This window comes from Populus alba, chromosome 17 (assembly GCF_005239225.2).
Source record: "Populus alba chromosome 17, ASM523922v2, whole genome shotgun sequence".
In the NCBI taxonomy this organism is placed as follows: domain Eukaryota; kingdom Viridiplantae; phylum Streptophyta; class Magnoliopsida; order Malpighiales; family Salicaceae; genus Populus; species Populus alba.
The window spans coordinates 1971351-1995972 of NC_133300.1; the positions used below are offsets into that span (position 1 = coordinate 1971351).

The following is a 24622-nucleotide window of genomic DNA, read 5'->3' on the forward strand; positions in this document are numbered from 1 at the left end:
TATTTGCAAGAACAAAAATAATTTTTAATATATTAGAATAATAATAATTATATTGTTTTTGCATTTCAAAAACATTTAAAAAAATTAATTTTTTTTATTTTAAATTAATATTTTTTGGTATTTTTATATCATTTTGATGCGCTAATATCAAAAATAAATTTTAAAAAATAAAACAAATATTATTTTGATATATTTTTGAATAAAAAATACTTTAAAAAAAAAAAAGCAATCACTATTCCAAATAGGTTAGCATTATTGTGTCCACTTACTTAAATTTTTGGCTGAGAGATTCCTTATAGCAGGACAAAGTCTTGCATTTTCTTCCCTAAATTTTGTTTGTTTTTGTGTTTTAAAAATTATTTTTTTTTAATTTTTTTTTACTTTAAATTAATATATTTTTAATGTTTTTAAATAATTTTGATACATTAATATTAAAAATATTTTTTTAAAAATAAAAAATATATTTTTAAATAAAAAATATATTTTTAAAAAAATCGTAAATACACTCCCCAGCATACTTCCTATCACTGCTGACATGATGATAGATGGAGCTGTCACAGCTCAGTTTTTCTTTTTTTTCTTTTTAATTTTTATATTAATAATTAAAAAATAATATAAATTATATTTTAAATTATAAAGAAATAGATACCAAATTGTCTTTTTACACCTTGGCGCTAATTTCACTGCATCTTCATGGAAAAGAAGAGCTTTTGTTTTATACAAGCTGTGCCTATATATTTGCTTCCCTTTTGCACTCTATGTCACACACACAACAAAGCAATGGAGGAGCATTCTGCAAAATGGATAATTAGAGGGAATGAGCTGTTGGATGAAACAGCAGCTACTAGTATCAGAGGTTATCTGAGTATGCTGTACGATCATCTTGACAAAGATGATCAAAGGCCCGTAGTTCCCCTCTCCCATGGCGATCCCTCAGCATTTGCTTGCTTTAGGACCAGTCCGGAAGCAGTAGATGCTATTGTCCATGCTGTTCAATCAGCTGAGTTCAATTCTTATGCTCCTACTACTGGAATCGTTCCGGCAAGGAGGTATTTGCTTGGGTTCTTAATTTCCAATGCTTATTATACATTAATTAGATATCAGTATCGCTGAGCCAAACTGATGCTTCTACTTTGATTTTATGAAAGGGCTGTAGCGGAATATCTTTCTGCAGACCTTCCATATAATCTATCAGCAGATGACATTTATCTCACAGTTGGTTGTACACAATCGATAGAGGTCGTATTATCTGCTCTTGCTCGTCCCGGTGCCAATATTCTGCTTCCTAGACCAGGATATCCGCTGTATGAATCACGGGCGGGTTTTAGCAAGCTTGAAGTACGCCATTTTGATCTTATACCAGAAAAAGGTTGGGAGGTTGATCTTGAATCGGTTGAAGCCCTTGCAGATGAGAACACTGCTGCCATTGTTATTATAAGCCCTGGAAATCCCTGTGGAAATGTCTTCTCTTACCAGCATTTGAAGAAGGTACAGATCTATCCTAAGTTTATCTTGGCTGCTGCTAAAATTTGCTAGCACTGGACTCTTATGTTTCTGTCGCGTTACTAGGTTGCAGAGACTGCAAGAAAACTTGGGATTTTTGTGATTGCTGATGAAGTTTATGGCCATATAGCATTCGGAAGCAATCCGTATGTACCAATGGGGGAGTTCGGATCCATTGTTCCTGTTCTTTCTCTCGGGTCTATATCAAAAAGATGGATTGTTCCCGGTTGGCGATTTGGTTGGATTGCAGCCTGCGATCCTAATGGCATCCTTAAGAAATATGGGGTTTGTTTCTCGTCTTTTCTTACAGATGAAGGTTGTTCCTGTTCAATCTGAAGCAAAGCAACTTGTCTAATTAATACCTTCATATTCTTACCAGATAGTGGACAGCATTAAGAGCTATTTCAACATCTCAAGTAACCCTGCAACCTTTGTCCAGGTTCCTTTGGATCCATTTGTCTGCCTTTTCTCTTTCAGTTCTGTTAGGGATTGAACTTTCTCTAACCTGTAGCATTGATGCTTGATATCATTCTTATCTCTCCTGGAGGCTGATATGCAAGATTTTCTATTGTTAGACAAGAACACGTGTTCTTGTTCATTTTATTAGTCTAAGCCTGCTTATGCATTATTGATATCTAATATCTTGCTCATACCATTCAATCAATAATCCCATGGTTTGTTTATCAGGCTGCAATTCCTCAAATCTTTGAGAAAACAAAAGAAGATTTCTTTTCAAAAACTATTAACATAATGCGAGAAGCCGCGGATATATGTTATGAAAAAACCAAGGAGATCCCTTGTGTGACTTGCCCACACAAACCTGATGGATCCATGTTTGCTATGGTAAAAACAAAGCAGTCCTGAACTCAATTCTGGCCTGAAAGAAAATTTAGCATGGAAGCTAGATTCCTGATGACTTACATATGTTACAGGTAAAACTAAATCTTTCCTTGCTGGAAGACATTAGTGATGATATGGACTTCTGTCTCAAGCTGGCCAGAGAAGAATCAGTGACTATTCTGCCAGGTAAAGCATAAACAATTTAGAATCATCTGGTAGATGTTAATATAGCTGGGCGTGTGCTTTGATGGTTGTTTCTCCAATGTCTAATATGTTGCACGAGCATAGAAGATCGATGCAATCTTTCTGTCAAGTTGGCAGCAATAATGTTTTGATCACTGACGAATTGGGTGCAGGAGTGGCTGTGGGACTGAAGAATTGGCTCCGGATAACATTTTCCATTGAACCACAGTCTCTTGAACAAGGCCTCGACAGGATGAAAGCATTCTGTCAAAGGCACAGCAGGAAGTGATAAGATATACCAAGTCTAAGATCAAGTGATGGTGCCGACAATCTCAAGGTGTCATCAAGTTTCTTAAATTCTACACTACCTTATCTACTATGGAAAGTGTCTTAAGAGGACAGCAAAAGTTGTCCCATCTAGTCAAGAAATAAAAACCCATCTGCCTGTAAGCACATCAGAAGAGGGGGTGCTGGAAGAGATCAAGAACTTCTCATGGTGTCACTGAAGTTCCTTCAAATATCAAAAATCAAAGTGTTATTACATGTTTGTGCTTGTAAAAAACCTGTCCATTAGAGTCTTGAATATTATGTAAGGGCAAGGAGCTGTCCCTCCTCTCCCTCTTCAGTCATAGAATTACAAATTTGCAACTTTCCTCGATTTTTCCTGAAGTTATAAACTCTTGCATCCTATACATCAGTCTGCAACCAAGACACTTGGCAACATCTAGGCCAATTGTTGCACTTACGCCTTTCCACTTTCACTTTCACCAAGAATTTCTGGCAAAACTAGGGCCAGAAGAAGTTAAGATAAGAAGAATACGAGGCCAAAATATCAACGGAGCTATAACTGTCTCCATCTGAACATGAAATGTGACCAAGCAAATCTAATACCCAAGAAGGGTAGCTAAAGAAGAACTCCTCATCCTTGTGCCTGGTAAGGAACCTAACTGATATATCAATGGTTGCTTGAAAGATTTCACATTGAGACACTAATGAGCAACAACTCTTGCAGGGATTACTGGGGAGTTTAAGAATTAGATCCGATTAACTTTTATTAGAGTTGAACAATTATCTCTTGAAGATGGCCTTGGAAGGTTAAAGTCCTTCTGCCAGAGACATGCCAAGAAACAATAGTTTCTTACACCATTACTAAACCTTACACGAACTAACGGTTAATCTTAGTAACCAAGGTCAGGTTTTGTCTCAAACTAGTTCGGAGGTTGATCCGGTGAAAACCGGGTTAATCTATTTAAATTTTATTGACTTGATTGATCTAACCAAACTCAATAAGACCCTACATGGTCAATTTCATGAATTTTTAAAATAATAAGATTTTGGTCTTTTTAATTTTTTTTTATCTGAAACAAAGTGGTTTTTAGGATTGATCCTACAAACCAACAACCTAAACCTTTGACAAGTTTGATAACTATGATTTTCCAGAATCATCAGCAGATTCATGTTGAACGTTAATCCTTGCTTATTATGCTAAGACTTCAAAATAAATATGCTACCATTACTGTAACTAAGTAGGCAAGTGTGTTAATGGACAAATATTTGATCTATTTAAAATATTAAAAGCATTCATGTTAAAGGAATTCTATCCAGAATTGATCTATTTAAAACATTTTTATTTTTAGTTTTTTAATTAATCCGTATTAACCTATGAGACATTCTACCTGTATATATAAATTGGGTTTAATATCCATACTTTCAACAAATGCAATCCCACCATGACAAAGCCACAAAACATAGAGTAGATTAGATAGAGAGGCCCATCACTTTCTTACCGTTGCACTTCTCCTGGCCCTATTGACCCCCACAATTCCCACCCTAAAAATTCAAAAAGCAACAAAAAACCTGTCTCTCCAACGGCTCATTTCATTTCAACAAAACCCCAGCATCAAGAACCCTTCCCTTTCTCAATCAAACACCTCAAGAATCCTCTCTAAATCTTCACATTTACCAAGCTTTGCTTCTTCTCTCTCAAATCACTCCAAAATCTCCAAAAACTCTGCCATTAAAGCATTCAAGAAATGGATGCAACACCACCTTCTCATAGGTCAAACCCCAACTCTCAAGCAAAATCAACCTCTCGTTTGTCAAGAATCACATACTCTATCGAATCAGAAGCAAAGCCTCCACAGCTGTCTCTAGACCTTATCCCTTCGTCGGAAAGGAAAACCCCATCAAGTTTTTCACTCAAATCCTCAACCAACTCTCCCCAAGAACAACTCCTCCTCTCACCTTCTCCTTTGAAAAAATCAAGAAACCGTCTTGTCGACCGGTATGAGATGCCGGAGGAGGGTGTTTTAGAACAAAATGGGTCTAGAAGGAGATGCAAAAGTAGAGGATCTCAAATGGGTTCTTTAGGTTGTGCTTCACCAAGGAGTAATAGAAGGTTAAGGAGAAGATTGGAGGTGGAGAGTAGGGAAGAAAGGGACTTGATTGGTTTTGTGGATGAGGTTGGAAAAGTGAGAAAGAGAAGACAGAGCGGCCGGTCTAAGAAGGAGAAGGAGAGGCTCTCTTTAGTCCCTTCATTGCCTTCTTCTAGCACTACTCCAAGTATGTAGAAATGTGTTCTCTTTTTCATTTTTTTGTTGCCAAGTCCTTTAAATCTGGATTTTGTTGAATTGATTTGTGCTATTTTGATGATGATTTTGGGATTTTAGAAGTTGATGATGGTGATGGAGGCAATTTGGAGAGGATTGGGATGGTTGTTTTTGATCTGATAATGTGGAAAGATGTGGCAAAATCAAGTCTTTGGTTTGGTCTTGGATGCCTATGTTTCTTGTCTTCCTTCTTTGCTAGAGGGATTAGCTTTAGGTGGATATCTCTTAATCTACTCTTTCTGCTTTGAATTTTCAGTTTGAGGTGCTATTAAGGTAGCTAATTCTCTTCAATTTTACGTTTTTAAGCATTTTCTCTGCCATTTCACAACTCGGGCTTCTGTTTCTGGGTGTATCATTCCTCTCGAATTCGATATGTCAAAGGTACAAGTCTCCAATGTTATTGCAATGGCCAATAGATTATGTATGTGTTCAAGTTCATCTAATTTGGGTTCTGAGTATTGAGATTCTGATAATGTAATCACAGAAACAGTGTTGAGAAGCTGAGAAAATTTAAGCTGACAGAAGATGACATTTTGAGAGTGGGTAGATTGATACTTCCAGCTGCAAATCTTGCAATTTCAAAGACAAGAGAGTTATTCTCAGGAGAGCCATCCATGACCCTCAAAGTAATTACCAAATTTTCTTTGCATAACACTCTTAAAAACCTTTCCAATTTGATCAAACAGGCATTTAAAGAGCCTTCTATTTCCTGGTCACAGGTGATTCCTTTCTTGCTTCTTGGTGCGGAGTATGGTCATCTTGTAACTTTGAGGAGGCTTTGTGGAATTGGTATGTTAACTATAATAATGAATTGTTTACGAAATCTGCTTGAGATCATTGTTTTGATGATAATTTACTCCTTATATCTTGGTCGTGTCTTTGTGAATTTGAGCAGGGTTTTTCATTAGCGTCACCATAGCAAAACTATTTGCTTGCTATTCTAGTCAGATTAACCAGAAAGGTATACAAAGCCTCTCCATGTAAATGAAATGCTGTTAGCTTGTCTGGCCATTTATGGTTCCGTGGAAGTGAATTTTTTGTGGGGGATACTGCAGTTGAGCACTTGAAATGCCGGATGATGGAAGCATGGAGATCTTGTTCTCACAAAAAGATGGTGGCAGCATCAGCAGTCACAGCTTTCTGGAATCTGTCAAGTGTCAAAACCCGTATATTTACTGGTAATTGTGATGGATTTTCAGTATTTTTAAGCTGTTAAAAGCAACATACAACTTCAAGTCCAGTTAACTTAGATTTGGTTCTATTTGAAGCATTTATATCCTTGGTAATACTACGATGCTGCCGGCAACAACTAATGCCAAGCCAGGAAGAAGGGGAGTTACTGCCAACACAAGTAAAGGGGGAAGCAGAAGGAGAAAAAAGAGCCACAACAGGCAGGAGGCCTCCCTCCCTAAATCAGTAGGCATCCTTGCCATTTCTAACAGCAATAACTTGCACTTTAAGCAGAGATAATATGAGAGGCATTGCGTTGTACTCTATAAAACTAACACTTACTATGGACAAAGAACGATCCCTCCATTTTATTATGTACAAATAAAAAGATATCGTCTTTCAATCTTCTGCTATGAGTAAATGGAAATAAAGTATATGAAAGAAGTTTATGTTGGAAATACACTTACACTTGGCCCATTTCCTCACAACCATAGGAATAATCAATTTATTATATACAATTATTGGCTAATCGAGCACACTTGATTTTGTTTTAGATCAAGGCCGAAAGCTCCTACCAACAACTCCCCCTTCTTGTTCTCTATTTATTTTGAATTTGATGATATAAAAAATAATTTTAATATATTTTTAAATAAAAAATACTATTAAAAAGGATCCTATACCATATGGTATAAAACGCATACTAAGATTAAGATCTTTTCCCATCAACAACTCCATGCATCCATCCATTCAGATAGATTCGGGTTATCATCCATTATTATCCGTACAGAAAGGATCACTCTCAATTGCAAAAATATTTGTAGCTCTATTATTCTCGAAAGCAAAGTGGATTGGAAGCTCGCAACGAGCATAAAGCAAAAGCAAACCTTTTGACTTCAAGTCAACACAAAGCAATAAAAACACCACACGTGCATAAAGCCATAAACCCCACATAACTTCTCCTAGAAGTTAAAACACACTTAAAAACCCTAATTGCCCTTTCTTTTCCTTTCTCCCTTCAATTTATAAACAACCACCGCTGCTAAGGCTTATACATACGAAAAATAAACAGCTGTGAAATCTTCTTTCTTCGATCGATCAATCAATCAAAAATGGCAACAACAGCTGAGAAAAGAAAGCCAGTGTTCATCAAAGTAGAAGAGCTCAAGCCTGGCACCAATGGTCACAATCTCACTGTCAAAGTTCTTGAATCTAAACCAGTCCCTGTCCCTAAGCCACGTCGTGCTCCTATGTCTCTCTCTCAACGCCCTCAACGCCCTTCTCGAATCAATGAATGCCTTGTTGGTGATGAAACTGGTTGTATTGTTTTCACTGCAAGAAATGAACAAGGTGAAAGATTTTTCCTCCTTTATTGCTAAAGACTATGCTTTTTTGTGCTTTCTAGGATCCTTTATTGAGATTGTTTCTGGGTTTTGGTTTTTTTAAGAAATGATTTATGGGTTTTGGGTTTTGATTATGGAGACCCAGTAAAGGTGGCTACTTTGTTGGTTTTCTGGTTGGGGTTTTGATTTTTTTGCTTTGATGGTTTCCGGGTTCAGGGTTTTGAGATTTGATTTGTATGAATTTGTTATTTGGATCTTTTTTGTTTATGAGGTCTGGCTGATGTGATGGTGTGTTGTTAAGGTGATTGATTGTTGGTTCTTGTTACTTTGTTATGGTTTGTTGACTTGAGAGAACAGTGTCTGGGTCACTGTTTTAATGGGGTGGAAGGAAAGTAAAGTTTTGGCATTGTTGGGCCTTTGAGCTTGTAGTTCAAGCTAGCCTGTGAAGTCTGTCTGTTTGTATTTTTTAGAATCCAAAATAGAGTTTTGAGTTTTAAGGTGTGTTTGGGAAGCAAAGCCTTTTAAGGGTGAGAATGGGTTTTGGGTTGTATTAACACTTGGTTCCTAAGAGTATCTAGATCGTAGGATGGCCATTTTGTAAGTTAATGCTTTTTTGGTCCACTTTTATGTATTCATTTTGCTGATTTATCTTGTGAAAGTTTCATAGTTCTGCTTAGTTATATTAAGGTTAACATATTGTGCTATAAGTAGTAGTGTTGTATGTTTCAAGACAACACATGTTGAACTAGGATATTATAGAGGCACCGACTTTACATTTCCCTTTAGTTTTCCTCAATGAATACTATGTTTATGGTAGCGATTTTTGGATATATTAAATAGTTCTCGCAATTGTGGTTTCTTTGAAAATGCACTATTGATTTCCAGAAGGCATTGCATTAGATAGTTCTGAATTAAACAATTGCTTGAAGTTTAGAATTCACAATTCACTCTTAATTATTCATTCTTGATTCGTAGATATTTATTTGATATGGAAAACTAATACTTTGAGCCAGTGGACTGTGAATGCCATTTATTGATTTGAAACCAGAATGCTTAGTTCAGGTGCCTAGGAAATTAGCTTGGTGTTACTTTTGTTACTGGCTTGAAATAAAATTTGGATGCTGTGGTCAGCGAGCCCACTATTGTTAACTAATATGTGCCAAGTATGGGTCAAGACCACCTTGGTCTTGCTTGCATATCAATATAGTTAGAGGATTGTCTTCGTTTCTTTTTGATGTTCGTTCATTTCCTGGAGTGTAGCTTCATCTGTGCTTGTAGTTAGTAATGGGGAAAACATTTCCTGACCCCCCCCCCCCAAAAAAAAAACAAAACTGCATGCTGGGGAGGCACGGAGGCTGTCTTGCTATCTATAATACAATGATCATGCTCTCCTTGATCTGGGTAGAAATAAACACATTTAGGTTTCTTTTTTAAGTGATTGTAAAGGTTTTGGTTAATGAATTTTGATATCATGCTTTAACAGTCATTTTAATCTTATGCAGTTGACATTATGCAGCCTGGTGCCACTGTCATCCTGCGCAATGCCAAGATTGACATGTTCAAGGGGTCTATGAGGCTTGCCGTAGACAAGTGGGGACGTGTTGAAGTTGCAGAACCTGCGAACTTTGCAGTTAGAGAGAATAACAATCTTTCTCTGGTGGAGTATGAATTGGTTACTGTTCAAGCGTGATGAGCGTCTCTTATGGGAGTGAATATTTCAAATTTAGTAAAGACTTGATTATTGTTCCCGGGTTGTGAACTATAACTTATATATGAAGAAGACTAAGATATGCTCAGAAGTTGTAAGTTTTAGCAATATTGCGTTGTTAATGCAACAATTATCAGATTGAGAATGAAATACTAGTTAAATGTGATTAGCCAAATCCAGTCTCTTTATTTCCAGTTTACTTAGCAACAAGGTGCATGGATTTCGCATGGGTTGCGTTTGCATGCAGAGTAATGCTGGAGGCAATTGTCCTGTGTAAACTCTTGGTATCATGCTCGTCAGGGTTCAGTTTCCTGGTGCCCTTAAAAATAAAACATGAATCTCCAAGAGAACAGCAGCCAAAATGCATATGAATATAAACGAGAAGGGGAAGGGCTTTGGCAAATGCAGATTTCTTTTAATATAGTTGATTTTCTGTGATTTCGATCATAAATCGATATGAAGAATCTGTCTTTAGCGTATCCAGTTCTCTGGATTTGCTGACTTGAATACCTGATTTGCAATGATTTATAGAATGGGTGCTTATTCATAAACAAAAAAGATTAGCAAGGTTGGAATCGTTCATTTTGATATATATATCAAATTTATTTTATTGTTTAAAAATCAAACATTTTAAGAAATATTCAAATTTATTCATTAATAAATAATTCAAAGCAATCTATAAGAGAATAGGAAAAAAAACTTGCAAGTGTCAAGAAAACAAAAGACTCCCAAAATGCTTAGTTCAACTCTGAATTTTCATTTAGGTAGGGCTATGTAACATAAAACAAACTCAAGCGGGCGAAGCCACTGTCATTTTCCAGGTAATAGTTGCAACTGGTGCGGGTCATTATGCACACGCAACATCGGGGATGTAATGTGCCAGGAGAGAATTAAAGGCCTGAAAAATATGAGTTCAGGCTGGAATTAAAGGGGAAAAAATGGTGCTACATAAGCAATGGAAAGAAAAACAAGTGGAGATCAACTGAGTCTTCCAGGCCACATCAAGCAACAACAGATTACAACCCTAAACAAACAAAAGATCAAGTCAGAATAAAAAAGCCAAAAACCCTCATGGTTGAGATGCACAATTCCCCAATTCTACTACTAAATAAACCAACTCTAGGGCATAATGCATAATCTAGCTGACAAGAAATGATTTGATGTCATTGACTTGCATTGGACAGAAGGGCTACTACCAGCAGAAAGCAATGCAAAACACATTTAGCATTCACTAAGAGCGAATGCCTCCCCAATTTGACATGCATGGTTTTTATGAGCTTAAGATGAAGCATGCCTAAGGGGGGTTTGATATGAGCTAAAAGTATCTCAAGCAACACTTTATCCTAAGTAGCCTGAAAGGATAAGGATCTGCATTGATTCGTGAGAGATGTAAAGTTACGGCTTATAATTGTCACACATGTAATAAAAAGCTTAAAACAACAAATGGAAACAGATAAACATCACTATACACAGAAATGCAAACATTTGAAACACCTTCACTTTGGTTCATGTCCATCAAAGTGAATAAAGCAGCTACTACAGGCTACATGACACTAATGGAAAAAGTGGAGTCCCAGAGTTTCTTACGAACAAATACTTAAAGTCTTGTCCTTGGATAAAACATGAAAGGAAAGGGAAAAAACAATTTCAGGGTCAACTTTCCAATAGGCAGCTCATTCAACACTTCTAATCTAGCAGGCATCATTCTCCTAGATGCAAGAACTTTTGAACAAAACTTCCCCGAACCCATTGCACATTCATCATACATCATCATTGCAAGCTGATTACATACAAGCAATTAGTAGGGTGCATAAAATCACCTTTTCAACACCAACAGTACAAAAGCTTCAGAAAGGGAAAAGAGTGAAAACTATAACTGAATGAATCTGCAATACATCTTTCAAATTAATGTGCTGAAAACTAAATCTTATCATAAAAATATCAGACAAACAAGTAGTTTATTATAGCTATAGAAGGATAAGAGTCTACTAATTCATCTAGGTTTTAGAAGCTCAGAAATCCAACCGGTCTCTTCAGCAGCTCATTCAAAACTTCTAAAGGCAGAATTTTGTACTAAAACTTGCTTGAATCTTCTGAGAATTCATCACACATCATCATTGCAAGCTGATTGAATAACAATAATCAGTATGCTCCCTTGATGGTCAGGTTGATTCTTTTTTGGAGAAATTAATCAAAGAAATGCTTAAGTAAACTTTTTAAACTCCAGGTAAGAAGTTGAACATTTAAAACTACATGTCATCACAATAAATTATCAAAAGGATTCTTGAACAACATGTACTTTTATTGTAGGCAATAGTTTAAAGAAACATGAACAATATGAGTTCTTGAAACAACAAATATTTACATCCATCATCTTGCTAATGATCGCCAATCCTAATTCACCCATTGCATCTGATACTGATACTACAATTTAACGAGTTAAATTCCTTTCTAAATAATTCTCAATATGGAGGGACTTCTATTTTATTTTTTAAAATACAATTACTCCTCTTCCATCTAACATACAACTACAGGAAACAGCCAGGCCACCACAGTAGCTGCCAAGCCCTCCATTTGTTTATTTGTCCAGCAAAACCAATTCAAGGTTGACAAGACATCCATATAAAACATCCACCATGTTTGCCCCTATTGGCTGAATCTAGGTCAAGCTACCATTACGCTCCTGCACCATGCGGTTGTTACATTATTCATAGATTCATGGAAATTCTTAATTAGCATAAATGATCTGTATTTAAGTTCTGAAGCTCATTCAATATCTTAGGAAGACACTGGATTATTCCACAAGAAAAACTACAATTCAAACACATACAAAAAAATGGACTCTTAATAATAGGTTAGATGGCACTGAGGCAACAGAAAACTCTTTTGAGAATAATGTCAAACACAGAGATCATTTAATAAATACTAATCCATACAACATAATCCTTATCTAAAACGGCTGAGTTTTACATCATGTTTCATCATTAGTTCGAATAACGTAACTGTTTTGTCTAATCTAAACATGATGCCAACCCTCCTAGTTTAACAGCTTCAAAATAAAAACAAATCCAAGTCATTCCATCTTTGCTTCTCGATCTTCATCTAGTCTTGACTCGTCCTACAACATGAAAAGAGAGGAGTTTGCACCTCTTTATCAAAACAAAGCACTAAAACGAGAGGCTTATTTTCTTCTTCTTATTATTTTTTTTTGATGTGATAATGCAAGATTGAGAGGGCTTGGCAAATAAACTTAAGCGATTTATCTTAACCACATGGCCTAGCATTCACTACTAGCCTAATCCAGCAAACACTAACTTACCAGAAAATTAAAAGGAAGAAAAAGAACATCAAGGAGGATTACAAACGTTGTTAGATACCTAATTCAAGAATAAAACCCACTGGTTAGAGACAGTATACGAAAACTACCTAGAACACAAGAAAACGGAATGAGCACACATGTCAGACACATAAAATTTACCGCTACCCCATTTCTTAATTACCTTTACCACCACAAGCTCCATCCCTTTATACCACAATTCCAATTTCCATAACAGTTTCTCAAAAGATTAACACAAAACTACCAAAAAAGTATAGCATAATCATCAAGTAAAACAATTCAAACTTATGCAACATCACCAACATAAAACGCAATCAAGAAACAATCAATCATAAAACAGAAACATATAAACCAAAAAGATCAAATCTTTTCTATACCTTCAAGAAGCCAGCCACAACTGCAGCGAGAAATGGAGAGCATCGAAGTCATCAAAGCCGAGGCAGTCACTGTATGGTAAGGCATCATTGATTCAACAGCAAAGCTCATTTCCACTGGACTCCTCCTTCATTAACCAAAACAATAAAAAAAACAAAACATCCCATTAACACTTTCAATTATTCAAAGCAAAACAGCTCATAATGTTTTAATCTTTCTAAATCAAAATAAATCAATACACACGCACACAAAAGGAGGGGTAATGGTGACCTGAGAATGGGTTTGCTCGTGGTGGAGTTGAGGCCAAAGGGGGAGGCTTTAGGCTTGGATTTGGACTGGGAAGCAAAGCGGGCCGCTGCGGTACGGGCGGCGGATGACCGGATAATGGATCTGGCGGCTGCAAATGAGGCCATTTTTGTGATTTTTTTTTCAGATGAGAGAAGGTTGTTGTTTTTGCTTTTGGTAGGGGTTTGTAAATAGGAAAGCTTAAACCCTATGGAAATATCGGAATGTGTTGTTATTTTTGTTTTCCTGTTAAAAAATACTTTTGAAAATTGTTAATTGTTTTAAAATTTTAATTATTTTAATATATTAATATTAAAAATATATTTTAAAATAAAAAATATTTTAAAAATTAACATTTACTGGAAACGACAGGTTCAAACACAAAGAAAACCATTTCTGAATTCAACACCACCAATTACCAAACACCCCCAATGAGGAAACAAAAATCCCTGCCCTACAAAAGCCCGTAAAATCAAATTCCCAGGTTCCATTTTTCAAGATTTCAATTCCTCAACTCAGAAACAATGGCTTCCCTCTTCAAGGTAAATTCACTATAACACAAAAAAGTTTCAATCTTTAGACTTTATTTCTTATAAATAATCACCCCCTTTTTTTTTTTTCTTTTTTTTTTTTTTTTTTTTCAATTTCAGGATCTAACAAAGCTATCAGCTTATAGAGACAGGAGGTTTCCTGGTAATCAAGAAGAGTTTGAACAGGCACTTCAAACCTCAACAACTGTCTACATTGGTAACATGTCTTTTTATTCTACTGAAGAACAAGTTTATGAGCTTTTCTCTCGAGCTGGAGAGATTAAGAAGATAATCATGGGTTTGGACAAGAACAGTAAAACCCCATGTGGGTTTTGTTTTGTCTTGTAAGTCTCTTGTTTGTTTCTTGTACAGAGTTTCAATCTTTTTGGTGCTATGTTTATGGAGATGAGAAGATAATCGTGGGTTTAGACTGGAAGGCTGAAACCCCGTGTGGGTTTTGTTTTGTCCTTTAAATGTTTGGTTTGTTTCTTATACAAAGTTTCAATCTTTAAGTTCTATGTTTATGGAACTAAGAAGATAGTTGTAGGTTTAGACTGGAAGACTAAAACCTCATGTCGGTTTTACTTTGTCTAGTTCGCCTTTGGTCTAGTTCGTTAAAAGGTATGAATTTTTAACTTAGTTTGTGGAAGAAACTTGGAAGATAATTTTTGTTTTAGACAAGAGCACAAAAACCCTATGTGGGTTTTGCTTTGCTTTGTGGGTATCTCCTGTATTATTCACAAGGAAATCTGAATTCAGAAGTATTTTGTTTGTTGACAAAATTAGAAAGATAAGAATGTCCCCATGTGGCTTTTCTTTTGTAAGGCTCTGGATTTCCTTATGAGGAAGCCTTGAGGAATTGTTTTTGCTAAGGAAACCTGTCTCCTTGTTCCTTTTTAGTGGTTTTTTTATGATAAGTTGTTTTGGTTTATAACTTTTACAAGTAGTTATTTCACGATTATCATTTTTGACTCATTTTTATGCATATTGATTAGATATTACTCTAGAGAAGACACAGAGGATGCGGTGAAGTTTATGAGTGGAACCATTCTTGATGATCGTCCAATTCGTGTGGATTTTGATTGGGGTTTTCAGGAAGGAAGGCAATGGGGTCGTGGTCGAAGTGGTGGACAGGTAAGCTTGCTGCATTGGCCATCAATTTGCTAAAAGCTTATCCTTCTTTTGGCATTAATCGTTTTTTGGTTTGAATTTGTTTTTACAGGTGCGAGATGAATATCGGACAGACTACGATCCTGATATCCTTTTAGCATTGTCTGTGTGTGTTCGATCATGGATCAAGTGGTTGCATATTTAAAGGCTTTGTCTTCTAGAAAAGGACAAGTACTGCCAACATGCTAATCAATTGATGTTTTTCCTCTCCTGATTTATCATTAGTGAAACAATAAGGCACCTTCAGTTTCCTTAACTTGAGGTACGCAGAGGTGGTTATGGAAAATTAGTTCAGCAAGAGTTGGAAGCACAAAGACAGCTTGTAGATTATGGCACTGGGTCCTTGGGTTCTTTCCCTCCAGTTATGCCACCACCTCATTGTGAGTTGCTGAGGGTTATTTTATTTAAAAATCCTTTTCTTAAACTAGATCTGTTAATTCCAAAAATTTCCATTTGTTTTCTAGAATGATTCCAGTGTTTGTTTATATTCTTTGAGTTGTCTATTGAAGTAGAAGGACGGAGTTTGAAATTTATTAGCAATGCATTGCAACAAGCTCGGTAACAGTGCAGCCCTGCTGAAGCAAGAACTATAAGCACAGTTTAATTCCAACCTTGTATACATGTGTCATGATCTAGTATGAACGATTAAATAATCAGTCTTCGAAAAATGCAGTAGAACCTGTTTTTAGTAGCAATGGTGCAACCTTGAACTATGAGTTTAGAATCTAGTAATCTTTTACTGAGATTGTGCATGAATTGTCATTCATGTAAATTGCAACATGATTGTGACCACTTGCTTGAGCATGGAGAGAAAATGTTGTTCTTGTAAGCAAGCCTTGCTAGTTTATGGTTTTGTTTTGTTTTGTTATTTGTACTCCTTGTCATTTTCTTCTATTTTTTTTTATTGTCCTTTTTTGAAAGTTGTAGTATAGTTGAATATGTACAACCTGCACAATATAAAGGAAAATGAAATAAAGGATGGCAATTGTTTCCTTATTTACAACTTAATATCCAATTCTATTTATCATCTTGGATGATGCATGATCTTCTTGGTAATATCTGCATGTGTCCCGTAGTTTAAAGTTTGCAGCGCACATCTAAAGTAAAAACCCTTTGTTGCCTCTTAAAGCGTGAATAATTCTTGGCTGGAATATCCATCATGATCCCCCCACCTTTTTTTTCATATTGTTGCTCATTGATTGATTCTGTTGCTGCTTTTCTTTTAATTTTTATTGAATGGTTCACTCAATTTGTTAACATTAGGTTGTCATGTCTATACCATTGGAATTACACCACAAAAGTTTTCTGACTTCGCTCACTATGCAATGAAATTTATGTTTCAACATCCCCTGACATTTTATCCCTGCAGATGGCAGACGTGGTGGAGGCCACAATCACGGTGGTTCTCTCCGCCAAAGTGGAGGTATTTTTTCCTTTTTATGCACACGTTGATGGCTTGTAGTGTTTTTCTTCTTACATTCCTTTTATTCAGTATGACTTTTTATTTTATTTAAGAGTTTGGGCCTGGCCTGTATTTTATCCTTCTTGATGTTTTCATAATAATCTTTGCCTGATTGTCTTTCTGGAGAAGCAGATTACCATAACCGGAAGCGGCACAGAGAGGATGACCGACCTCCACGCGAATCTTCAAAGAGAACCTCAGATCATGAGTCTAGGAGGAACTTTGATCCCGACACACGACCGGTAATCTTTAACTGCATAACAGTCTTATATGCCTGAGGGCATTCTTTGCAATTGTCAACATGTTGCCAACAGGGTGCCAGTCTTCCATGCCATTACAGGTTTATGTTTTTTACTGTAATGAGGGAGGTCTGATTTCCAGCTTGCTTTTAGCTGATTTTGACTCTGCAATGGCATTGATTATTATAGACTATAGAGAACCACCCAAAATTCTCACATGCTCTCTGCTTTCTTATTTTTTTGAATTATCTCTTTTCTGTTGTATAATCCATTGTTGCTTTGATGTGACAGGAGAAGAATCCACGATTCCGTGAAAGTGCCAACTCTGATGATGAAGAGGAAGATGATAGGCAGCAACGACCTTAATCAGCTCATATTGATGTGTTTTGTACGATGAAGTTTAGGGAATAGAAGCATTTTGCACTAGTGACCATGTTTTCAAGGACCAAATTGTTCGTGTTGCAGCTAACTGTCTTGTCCTTCGTTTCTGAGTCATAACTTCATAGTTATAGACACTGTTGATCTTTGAATTACCATTCTTTTTACCTGATGTATGCTTCATCCTGTTTTCTTTTATTCCCTCTTTGTTAATAACGAGGACTTCCCTAAACTCAAACAAAACTTTGAATCGCAAATGACATAGCTTAGGTACCTGTTTTTGTCGAGGTTGATATTTTGATAGAAACGAATCATTCTATCTATCTCTCTGGGTGAATCTCTTTATTCCATTTACTTTGGGAGGGTGAGAAGGGGATGTAAAAACCCACAACAGTAACTAGAGAAAGCTAATATAATGAAGAAAAATTAGCCACAATCATGCTTACATTCAACTGTTGAAGAGGAAACAAAAATTTGATTATCATATGACAATTAACATTACAGTGCATCGATGGAGCTGGGTTTCTCGATCCGCAACCTCACATGGTTTCTTCTCGCTTTGAATTACAATGAAAGAATCGACAAAATTTGGGATCACATAAAACAATCGTTGAGGTGCTAGCATTAAGCCGAGGAGCAAACTTGACTGTGTAAGATCCAACTTGAGATACTCTAGCCAAAATACATGACTCAATCAACTTCTTTAATAATTCTTCTTTTTCGCATTGGTTCAGTTACAATGCTTCCTGGGGCACTGTGAGCTTTCCTCCTTTGATCTTTCCTCCTTTCAGCTTCAATCATTACCCGACGAAGGACACCAGCCTTGTATATAGGTTTGGGCAAATGCCTATGCCTGCCATCAAAACACAGAAAAATCAGCAACCAACACTAGTTAATGTTGTAAAAAAAATCCAACATGGATGGGCGGCAAAGTTTTCCAAGTCTAATACTGACTAGTATCATTCTTGTGGATAGTTTTCCAGCCAAATACAGTATTTTTAGGAGCTAAAATCCCCTTACCTCACAATGCGCTTGACCTCAGGAAGGTGCTTGTAGCGATTCTTTAGCGCTTCGTTGTATTCATGCCTTTTCTGTTCCCTTGGTAGTAGCTGCAGAATAGAAAATGGATGGGTTGTGATTGAGATATGGGACATTATTGCCCATTTTTTTATTGAAAAATGTAGCTAATGAGGAAATTAAACTATAAAACTAAATATTCATCTGTGCTTCAATAATAAAATCATCACTTTTTTAAAGGTTCAGTGCACCATCATATCTTGCGTTGCTTCAGCAGCTCAGTTAGCATCACCAAACACATAGTGCAATATAGACATTGTGGTGGCAATGCTGAAAACTCAGCAGCACTGAGGAAAATATGCAAGAATTAACGTAAAATGTGTGTAACATAAGAAGCTTACAACTCCCAATTGTTCTGATGCTTTAGCTTTCCATAACCTCAGATTTGTGTCATCACTTCCTGAAATAACATAGCTTGCATCGCAGCTGAACTTGACACAGAATACCCTACATATTTCAGACAGAAAATGAGCACTATGAAAATTGAATCTTCTTTTGGACACCTCAAAAAAGTGCTGGGTCATGCACAAAGGCCTCATTTTTTAAGTGACAAGATACAAATATAACAAGACACCAACAAAAAAAATCCTATGATCAATCAACAAGATACAAGACCAAAAGCATTAATAAGGACTACAAATTCAATCAAACCTTTGCATTCTCTTTGTGTGATAGATTTCCCGACTGTGACCTCCATTATACTGGAAAATTCTAACCTGTAAAAAGAAGAAGCTTGATTAAACATAAAATCCAGCCTCGTTAACTAAGCTAACTAAATGCAGCAGAATTTGCTCAAATGCAACTCACTGTTCTATCATAGGATCCAGTTACGAATTCCCGACCCGTTGGTGAGAAATCAATATCCATCCTGGAAGTGAATAATTGGTGTTAACAAACATAATCTCTTTGGTCATCGCTGAAATTGACAGAAAACTTATAAGTTCAGAATTCAAACACCAGCCATCTTACACTGCAGAAACGTGATCTTTGTGCACACACTTGGCTTCTTCCAATTTTCTGGCATCATAGCTATAGCAGTTGCAATCCTCATTTGCCTGCAGCATTATGCAATATAACTAGTAAATCCTAACAGAATGCAACGTATTCAACTCTATGAAGCAGATCACCCTATGAATAAGATTTAAATTTTTTATCAAGCTAGTATCTGATAGCACTAAAATATCAAAGATCATACAAACCACCCAATTATTCTAAAAAATGCTCAAATTAAAAATTTAAATTCTAAGGAATGCATCAGTTCAGGTGCTTACAGCTGTGAAGTTCATGGGTTCCATTGGGTTCCAAGAAATAGAATTAGTTTTTGTCTGCAGGAAGAAAAAAGAAAGCACATTAGCATCGAACAATCACAGTATGATGAATCTTGAACAAAGGACTGAATAAATTAGAAGTATTTAATAGACATATAATATCTGGGAAACCACCTCAACAATGGAACACTTCGTAACAAAAATCAATAAAAAGATTTGCGAATTGCCAACTTAAATAATGCCCCCCCCCCCATGTTTGCATGAAACTCAGAGCAGAAAGATACCACATCTTTGGCTTTTGAATAAATTGTATGCCACTGGAACTAAGTCACTACTCCCTGAATTACAAACTTGACTGAATTATTATGCTATCATATAACTTTTCAAACCTCATCAGGAGTTGGTGAATTAAGAAGTGACAGAATACATCTTTATGAAAAGTGAGGGTTTTTTTATAAAAAAAAAAAAAAAAAAATCACTTGTCTTACTTACTTCACTCAGACAACAAAAAAAGTTAATAGCTCATCAAAAAATGCAAACAGGAGATCTAAGATCATAACCATGCATTGAACTTCATGCTGATAAATAGTTAAACTTACCCTCATAATAAGTTTCCTTGCTGGAGAAGACACACGCAAGTCATACAATATTATGCTGCGATCACTACAAAAAGAAAATACACTTCAAATAAGCATATGTTCCGTTTAATGTTGTCGAGTGTGCAAGATGTTGAGTGACACATGCATGACTATGAAAAACCTATACAAGGTAAATAACCAGTTAACATTCACATACAATGTACACTGTCCATCTTTTAAGGGTGAAAGGATCTGTCATCCTCCATGTCCTCAAATATAAGTGGTCACTAACAAGGGAAGAAAGTCAAAAGCACCATAGAATATGCAGCTTATGCACAAACACAAGAATATAAAGCATTCACCCCAATACGATATCAGGTTGGTAACTTGGTATTGGTTTGAGGACATATCATGAAATGAAACAAGATCCTTGGGAATTCTTAAGACTCAAGGGTCCATTGGTTTTGCATCATTAAAAATAAAAGCTAACTCTCCATACTACTAAATGCTATGTCCAATGACCAAAGTTGAACATGGATAAAAACACGTTCTTTAAGCACAAATATCTCGAACAAATCAATTATTTCTGTTTCCCAAACTTCATGAGGTGCTTAAGAACCTAAATGTGGCTGAATTCACACAACTGAAACATTTAAGCTAGTCACAAATCTTGAGACAGTTGAGGTTCTATTCACATTTGGGAGTGGGAAAGATGAGCCCAAGGTTGGGATCAAACTTTGCTGAGCTAGTTTTGATCTTAAAATCCCAAGTAGGCTCACATGTGTTAAGACTATTGTACTCATAGTAGTTCAGGTGCTTGCTGAATTGTTTAGACCTTCCATATTAAAGGTAAACAAGACAGACAGGATGAAAACATGCTGAGTCAAGTATCCACACTATCAAGCTCCAAGCTCACAGTAACAGACCTTAAAGGTTAGCTGTGCGTGCATACCTTGCTGATGTTACCAAGAGATTGGGTTCCCCAGGATTAAATCGGACAGAAATAACTGAGTCTGTTCCCCACTTAAAGCTGTTCACTGGTTGAGACCTAATTATGGTATGTATGTTAGAGAATGTAATTGAGATAGTTTGTGCACTTGATAGAAATAAAGAAACCAGTTGAGATCAAAACCTATTATGATTCCAAATATCTACTTGAGCACCAGCAGTGGCAAAGAGATCACCATTCCATTGGTGGTCAACAGCCCTGAAAATAGCAAGAAGAGTTCAGAATAGGAGAGATGTTCAAACAAACACACCTAAATTAGATATATATCCGAGAACAAATATCCCTGAAGTGAAGTTATATCATACCAAAATGCATTTTCCCCCATATAAACTGCCCGTGGCTGTAGATACAAGTAGAAATTTTCTCAGGGTATGCAGAAAGAGGAGATAATTTGATCAATATATGATTAACTATATCAAAAAAGCATTACCTCAGATGAACAGTCAGACGAGTTGTCTGAATCCATAATAGTAGCTACAGGAACATTCCAGAGCCTGACACTGAACCAACAAGTTCGCTAAAATGTGAGTTAAATTCTAGGTTGAAATGAAAGATACATCCAGATACCACAAAGCATTCAGATTCAAAAACTCATTTTTCATCTTGAAAATATATATATCTTACGTGCAATCAGTTCCACAAGATACAAGAGTACTCCCATCTGTAGAGGCAGTCAAACCTCTTACAGCACCCTGGTGACCAGGAAATTGACAAACTGTTCTCCTGTTGATTCAAATCTCATATGTCAAACATCATCACATGTATAATATCAATGTCTCAACAAGCGATCCACCAAAAGCATAGTCAAAACATATAGCAGGACCTGATTCAGTTTTTTTTTTTTTTTTTAAATCTTTTCAGAATTGATCTAGGGATCTTTAAACACAGTATTCATAGAAAGATTACTCTATTATAATGATCAATCAATTGATAAGCACAACAAGTTCCTCTGAAGCCTGATCATTTCTGCCAATTTCAACCCCACAAAAGTGGCCATACGCAGTTAAACATTGAAATTGTATTAGTATACTCATCTTAAAAAGCTTGCCTGCATAGTTATTACTCCCAAAGCTCACTTATATTACAAGACTTTGTGACACATAATGGTACTAAGCAATAACTCATTGTTGTCTTTTTCTTTCCCTATTTTCAGCCCAGAGGAATAAAGATCAATCAGCAGTCCAATTTTCCATAGATTGGCCTCCAATTCATATGGAAACAAAAAGGAATAAAAAGGCTATAACAGTCTCACAGCTACCACCAGTTCTTTCCCCTTCCATTCAGGTTAAAATCCAACATGCAAGAAGCTTAGCTTGGCTTATAGTTAATCTAAGAAGTAAAAACTTCAAATTGAAAAATACAGCAGGAAGTTACCTATTAGCTATATCCCAAAGGCGAATATCTGCAAACATCCCAAAAACAATGAAAAATCAGAAATTATCATACTTATTTTAAGCAAAAAATAAATAAATTGAAACAAACTATTCTAAGAGTCAAATTTAAATGATAAATTAAATCACATAATAATCTTAGAAATACTAAATATTTCGAAATACCTCCATCCATAGAACCAGAAAATATCCCTTTCAAGTAATTCGGATTTTTCGCCATACACGAAACTGCATCAATATGACCGTCCATCGCTCCAATAAACGGCCTTGCAAATATCTATAAGAACAAATAAACACCAAATTAACCAGTTTGAACAAATAAAAAACACCAGATAAACAAAAAAAATCCTATTCGATAAAATAAAAGAATCAACATTACCTTATCTAATTTGGCAGCATTAAGTGCCCTCTGGTACTCCACTGCCTTCTCTTGTGTTCTTAGATTCGGATCAAAATTGTGAAACACTCTCTAATCCAAATCCGAGCGAGAAAACAAAAGCACAAATGAGATTTTTAAATAGCTACGAGGAACAGAAAAAAAAGTTGAAGAACGAGTAAAATCCCAGACAGAAAAATAAAGGGTTACTTTCCGAAAGATCAATTAATACAAAACTGTGGATTTTTATAGATGCCCTTTGAGTTCAATCAACCGATTCAAAATTGGGGTTTTTTTTGTTAAATCAACTGATACAAAAAAAAAAAAAAAAAGGAATTTTTAAAAGCTGGGTTTCGAAAAATTTATTGAATTGATACAAAAAATTGGGGATTTTGAGAGAGAGAGAAAAGGAGCTTACTTGGAGATCTTGGCTACGTTCTCGAGTGAATTCATCGGTAGAACGTGAAATTACTTTCACTTTCATAGTGAATTAGGGTTTCAATTTTACAGTTCAAGTATTAATGGAAGAGATGGAGAGATGTCTGGTTCAGCTGGGTTGTTAGAGAGAGAAAAACCCTAGTGAGAGAAAGAGAGAGACCGTGTGGTTTTAGCTAAAACCCCGAAGCTAAGAGATTGAGAGAAAAATAAAGGCTGTGGCCCGGAAAGCTTAACGGGCGAGAGATCAAGTTAATAAGGTGATGGATTAAACATGGGCTTCTTATATTTAAATTTCATTTTCTTTCTTTTCCTCTTTTCTCGTGTTTCCTGATTTTTCAAATCAACTTCCAATTTTTTTTATTTTTTATTTAATTTTTATTTTTTTTGTTTATTATTATTTTTATTTGAAATCGTTTATAAAATTAGATTTTTATTTCAATTTTATCCTCATTCAATTTTTTATTTTATCAAATTTAGACTTTATTTTTTAATCACTATTTTTATAATATGAGATAATTTTTAGAATTGTACTTTTTTTCAATTTTACTATCCATGATTTTTTTTCCTATTAGATTTTATTCTTATTATTTTTATCCTTTATTTTTTTGTTTGATTGGATTATTTCATTTTTTTTATTTGTTGTTTTTTGTTAAATTTATTTTTTTTAAATAAATTTTATTATTGAATTAAATAGAATTGATTGATTAATTGAATATAGAAGGATGTTCACTTCAATTTATTTTGTTCGGTTTGCTCTACTGAGATGTTGCTCTGGCGATTTCTTTTGATGTTGTTGTCCAAGCTTTTGCAGTAGAGTTTAAATCAGCACAACAAACTCTTTTTATGATGGATGAAGTCCATAATAGAACGATGGTGGATCTCTAACGATTTTTTTTCTTTCCCTTTCGACTATAATATCAATGGCTCATTTTTTTGGTTAATTATTGTCTAATATTTTTTTAACTAAGATTATTTATGGTTTAAATCAGATTATCAAAATTACCTAATTTTATTGGATTTAATTAAGTATCAACTTCTTTTATTTCTTTAAAAATATTGTTGTCAATGTCATCTAAGCATTCCTTTAATATGCTCAAGATTTTTTAACTTTATGTACAATAGAGTACCATAACTAAACTAATGAAAACGACATGAATTATTGCACTGAGGGTCTTGACTTGGCGGCGGGAGGAGCTTGTCTTCTTCCGCTACGCCTGAGTTTGAGTCCTCATGTGCACGTCTGTCATCCCCGCGGTGCTTTACATGCTCACTGGGTTTGCAGGGTGTTCAGTGGGCTGTGAGATTAGTCGTGGTGCGTGCAAGCCGGCCCGGACAACCACGTAAATAAAAAAAAAA

General features: G+C 35.7%; 6 protein-coding genes across 13 annotated transcripts; 4 read left to right on the forward strand and 2 right to left on the reverse strand.

Moving 5' to 3' along the window:
- The first annotated feature begins 754 nt into the window (after positions 1–754).
- Positions 755–3195, forward strand: LOC118049844 (tyrosine aminotransferase). Its single transcript, XM_035059966.2, has 7 exons — positions 755–1049; positions 1149–1488; positions 1570–1788; positions 1883–1942; positions 2191–2346; positions 2436–2529; positions 2700–3195. The coding sequence occupies exons 1-7, from the start codon at positions 781–783 to the stop codon at positions 2813–2815; spliced, it is 1254 nt and encodes a 417-aa protein (XP_034915857.1). The 5' UTR covers positions 755–780; the 3' UTR covers positions 2816–3195.
- Positions 3196–3856: 661 nt separating this feature from the next.
- On the forward strand, positions 3857–6763 carry LOC118049845 (reticulon-like protein B18). The gene is made up of 8 exons (XM_035059967.2): positions 3857–5088; positions 5196–5349; positions 5442–5516; positions 5620–5761; positions 5855–5924; positions 6031–6096; positions 6191–6313; positions 6404–6763. The coding sequence occupies exons 1-8, from the start codon at positions 4560–4562 to the stop codon at positions 6553–6555; spliced, it is 1311 nt and encodes a 436-aa protein (XP_034915858.1). The 5' UTR covers positions 3857–4559; the 3' UTR covers positions 6556–6763.
- Positions 6764–7351: 588 nt separating this feature from the next.
- LOC118049841 (uncharacterized protein At4g28440) lies at positions 7352–9528 on the forward strand. Its single transcript, XM_035059958.2, has 2 exons — positions 7352–7652; positions 9148–9528. The coding sequence occupies exons 1-2, from the start codon at positions 7415–7417 to the stop codon at positions 9333–9335; spliced, it is 426 nt and encodes a 141-aa protein (XP_034915849.1). The 5' UTR covers positions 7352–7414; the 3' UTR covers positions 9336–9528.
- Positions 9529–9983: 455 nt separating this feature from the next.
- LOC118049842 (protein NUCLEAR FUSION DEFECTIVE 6, mitochondrial) lies at positions 9984–13577 on the reverse strand. 8 transcript variants are annotated; one of them, XR_012168482.1, is made up of 4 exons: positions 13336–13577; positions 13068–13192; positions 12673–12730; positions 11200–11477 (listed from the first exon to the last, which is right to left on the reverse strand). XR_012168482.1 is itself a non-coding variant. In XM_035059964.2 (3 exons), exons 1-3 carry the CDS (start codon positions 13476–13478, stop codon positions 10244–10246), a joined length of 276 nt encoding a protein of 91 aa, XP_034915855.1. In that variant the 5' UTR covers positions 13479–13576; the 3' UTR covers positions 9984–10243. The 8 variants fall into 8 exon arrangements, 6 of the variants coding, with proteins under 6 accessions (XP_034915855.1, XP_034915854.1, XP_034915852.1 ...); XR_012168481.1 differs by lacking the exon at positions 11200–11477 and adding an exon at positions 12220–12471; XM_035059964.2 differs by lacking the exons at positions 11200–11477; positions 12673–12730 and adding an exon at positions 9984–10251 and having other exon boundaries at positions 13336–13576.
- A 157-nt stretch (positions 13578–13734) lies between these two features.
- On the forward strand, positions 13735–17327 carry LOC118049840 (uncharacterized). The gene is made up of 8 exons (XM_035059957.2): positions 13735–13892; positions 14001–14224; positions 14876–15014; positions 15103–15136; positions 15317–15430; positions 16420–16473; positions 16645–16754; positions 17043–17327. The coding sequence occupies exons 1-8, from the start codon at positions 13875–13877 to the stop codon at positions 17115–17117; spliced, it is 768 nt and encodes a 255-aa protein (XP_034915848.1). The 5' UTR covers positions 13735–13874; the 3' UTR covers positions 17118–17327.
- A 200-nt stretch (positions 17328–17527) lies between these two features.
- Positions 17528–23501, reverse strand: LOC118049839 (uncharacterized). Its single transcript, XM_035059955.2, has 17 exons — positions 23247–23501; positions 22832–22921; positions 22618–22729; positions 22436–22463; positions 21686–21784; positions 21492–21561; positions 21367–21401; positions 21185–21259; positions 21005–21100; positions 20074–20137; positions 19478–19531; positions 19176–19261; positions 19014–19074; positions 18858–18922; positions 18548–18653; positions 18150–18238; positions 17528–17982 (listed from the first exon to the last, which is right to left on the reverse strand). Exons 1-17 carry the CDS (start codon positions 23310–23312, stop codon positions 17820–17822), a joined length of 1359 nt encoding a protein of 452 aa, XP_034915846.1. The 5' UTR covers positions 23313–23501; the 3' UTR covers positions 17528–17819.
- Positions 23502–24622: the final 1121 nt, after the last annotated feature.

Excerpts from the sequence above, each read along its gene's own strand:
- LOC118049845 (XM_035059967.2), top strand. The coding sequence starts at position 4,560 with ATGGATGCAACACCACCTTCTCATAGGTCAAACCCCAACTCTCAAGCA. Across the intron at positions 5,350-5,441 it reads GCTAGAGGGATTAGCTTTAG|CATTTTCTCTGCCATTTCAC; the intron begins GTGGATATCTCT and ends TACGTTTTTAAG. Across the intron at positions 5,517-5,619 it reads TCGAATTCGATATGTCAAAG|AAACAGTGTTGAGAAGCTGA; the intron begins GTACAAGTCTCC and ends ATGTAATCACAG.
- LOC118049839 (XM_035059955.2), bottom strand. The coding sequence starts at position 23,312 with ATGAAAGTGAAAGTAATTTCACGTTCTACCGATGAATTCACTCGAGAA. Across the intron at positions 21,101-21,184 it reads GATATTTGGAATCATAATAG|GTCTCAACCAGTGAACAGCT; the intron begins GTTTTGATCTCA and ends TACCATAATTAG. Across the intron at positions 17,983-18,149 it reads GAGGTCAAGCGCATTGTGAG|GCATAGGCATTTGCCCAAAC; the intron begins GTAAGGGGATTT and ends TTTTGATGGCAG.
- LOC118049841 (XM_035059958.2), top strand. The coding sequence starts at position 7,415 with ATGGCAACAACAGCTGAGAAAAGAAAGCCAGTGTTCATCAAAGTAGAA. Across the intron at positions 7,653-9,147 it reads CACTGCAAGAAATGAACAAG|TTGACATTATGCAGCCTGGT; the intron begins GTGAAAGATTTT and ends AATCTTATGCAG.
- LOC118049844 (XM_035059966.2), top strand. The coding sequence starts at position 781 with ATGGAGGAGCATTCTGCAAAATGGATAATTAGAGGGAATGAGCTGTTG. Across the intron at positions 1,050-1,148 it reads GGAATCGTTCCGGCAAGGAG|GGCTGTAGCGGAATATCTTT; the intron begins GTATTTGCTTGG and ends ATTTTATGAAAG. Across the intron at positions 1,489-1,569 it reads CTTACCAGCATTTGAAGAAG|GTTGCAGAGACTGCAAGAAA; the intron begins GTACAGATCTAT and ends TCGCGTTACTAG.
- LOC118049842 (XM_035059961.2), bottom strand. The coding sequence starts at position 13,478 with ATGGCCTCATTTGCAGCCGCCAGATCCATTATCCGGTCATCCGCCGCC. Across the intron at positions 13,193-13,335 it reads ACGAGCAAACCCATTCTCAG|GAGGAGTCCAGTGGAAATGA; the intron begins GTCACCATTACC and ends TGGTTAATGAAG. Across the intron at positions 11,134-13,067 it reads TTGTGGCTGGCTTCTTGAAG|CTTGCAATGATGATGTATGA; the intron begins GTATAGAAAAGA and ends GTATGTAATCAG.
- LOC118049840 (XM_035059957.2), top strand. Across the intron at positions 15,137-15,316 it reads TCGGACAGACTACGATCCTG|GCAGAGGTGGTTATGGAAAA; the intron begins ATATCCTTTTAG and ends AACTTGAGGTAC. Across the intron at positions 15,431-16,419 it reads AGTTATGCCACCACCTCATT|ATGGCAGACGTGGTGGAGGC; the intron begins GTGAGTTGCTGA and ends TTATCCCTGCAG.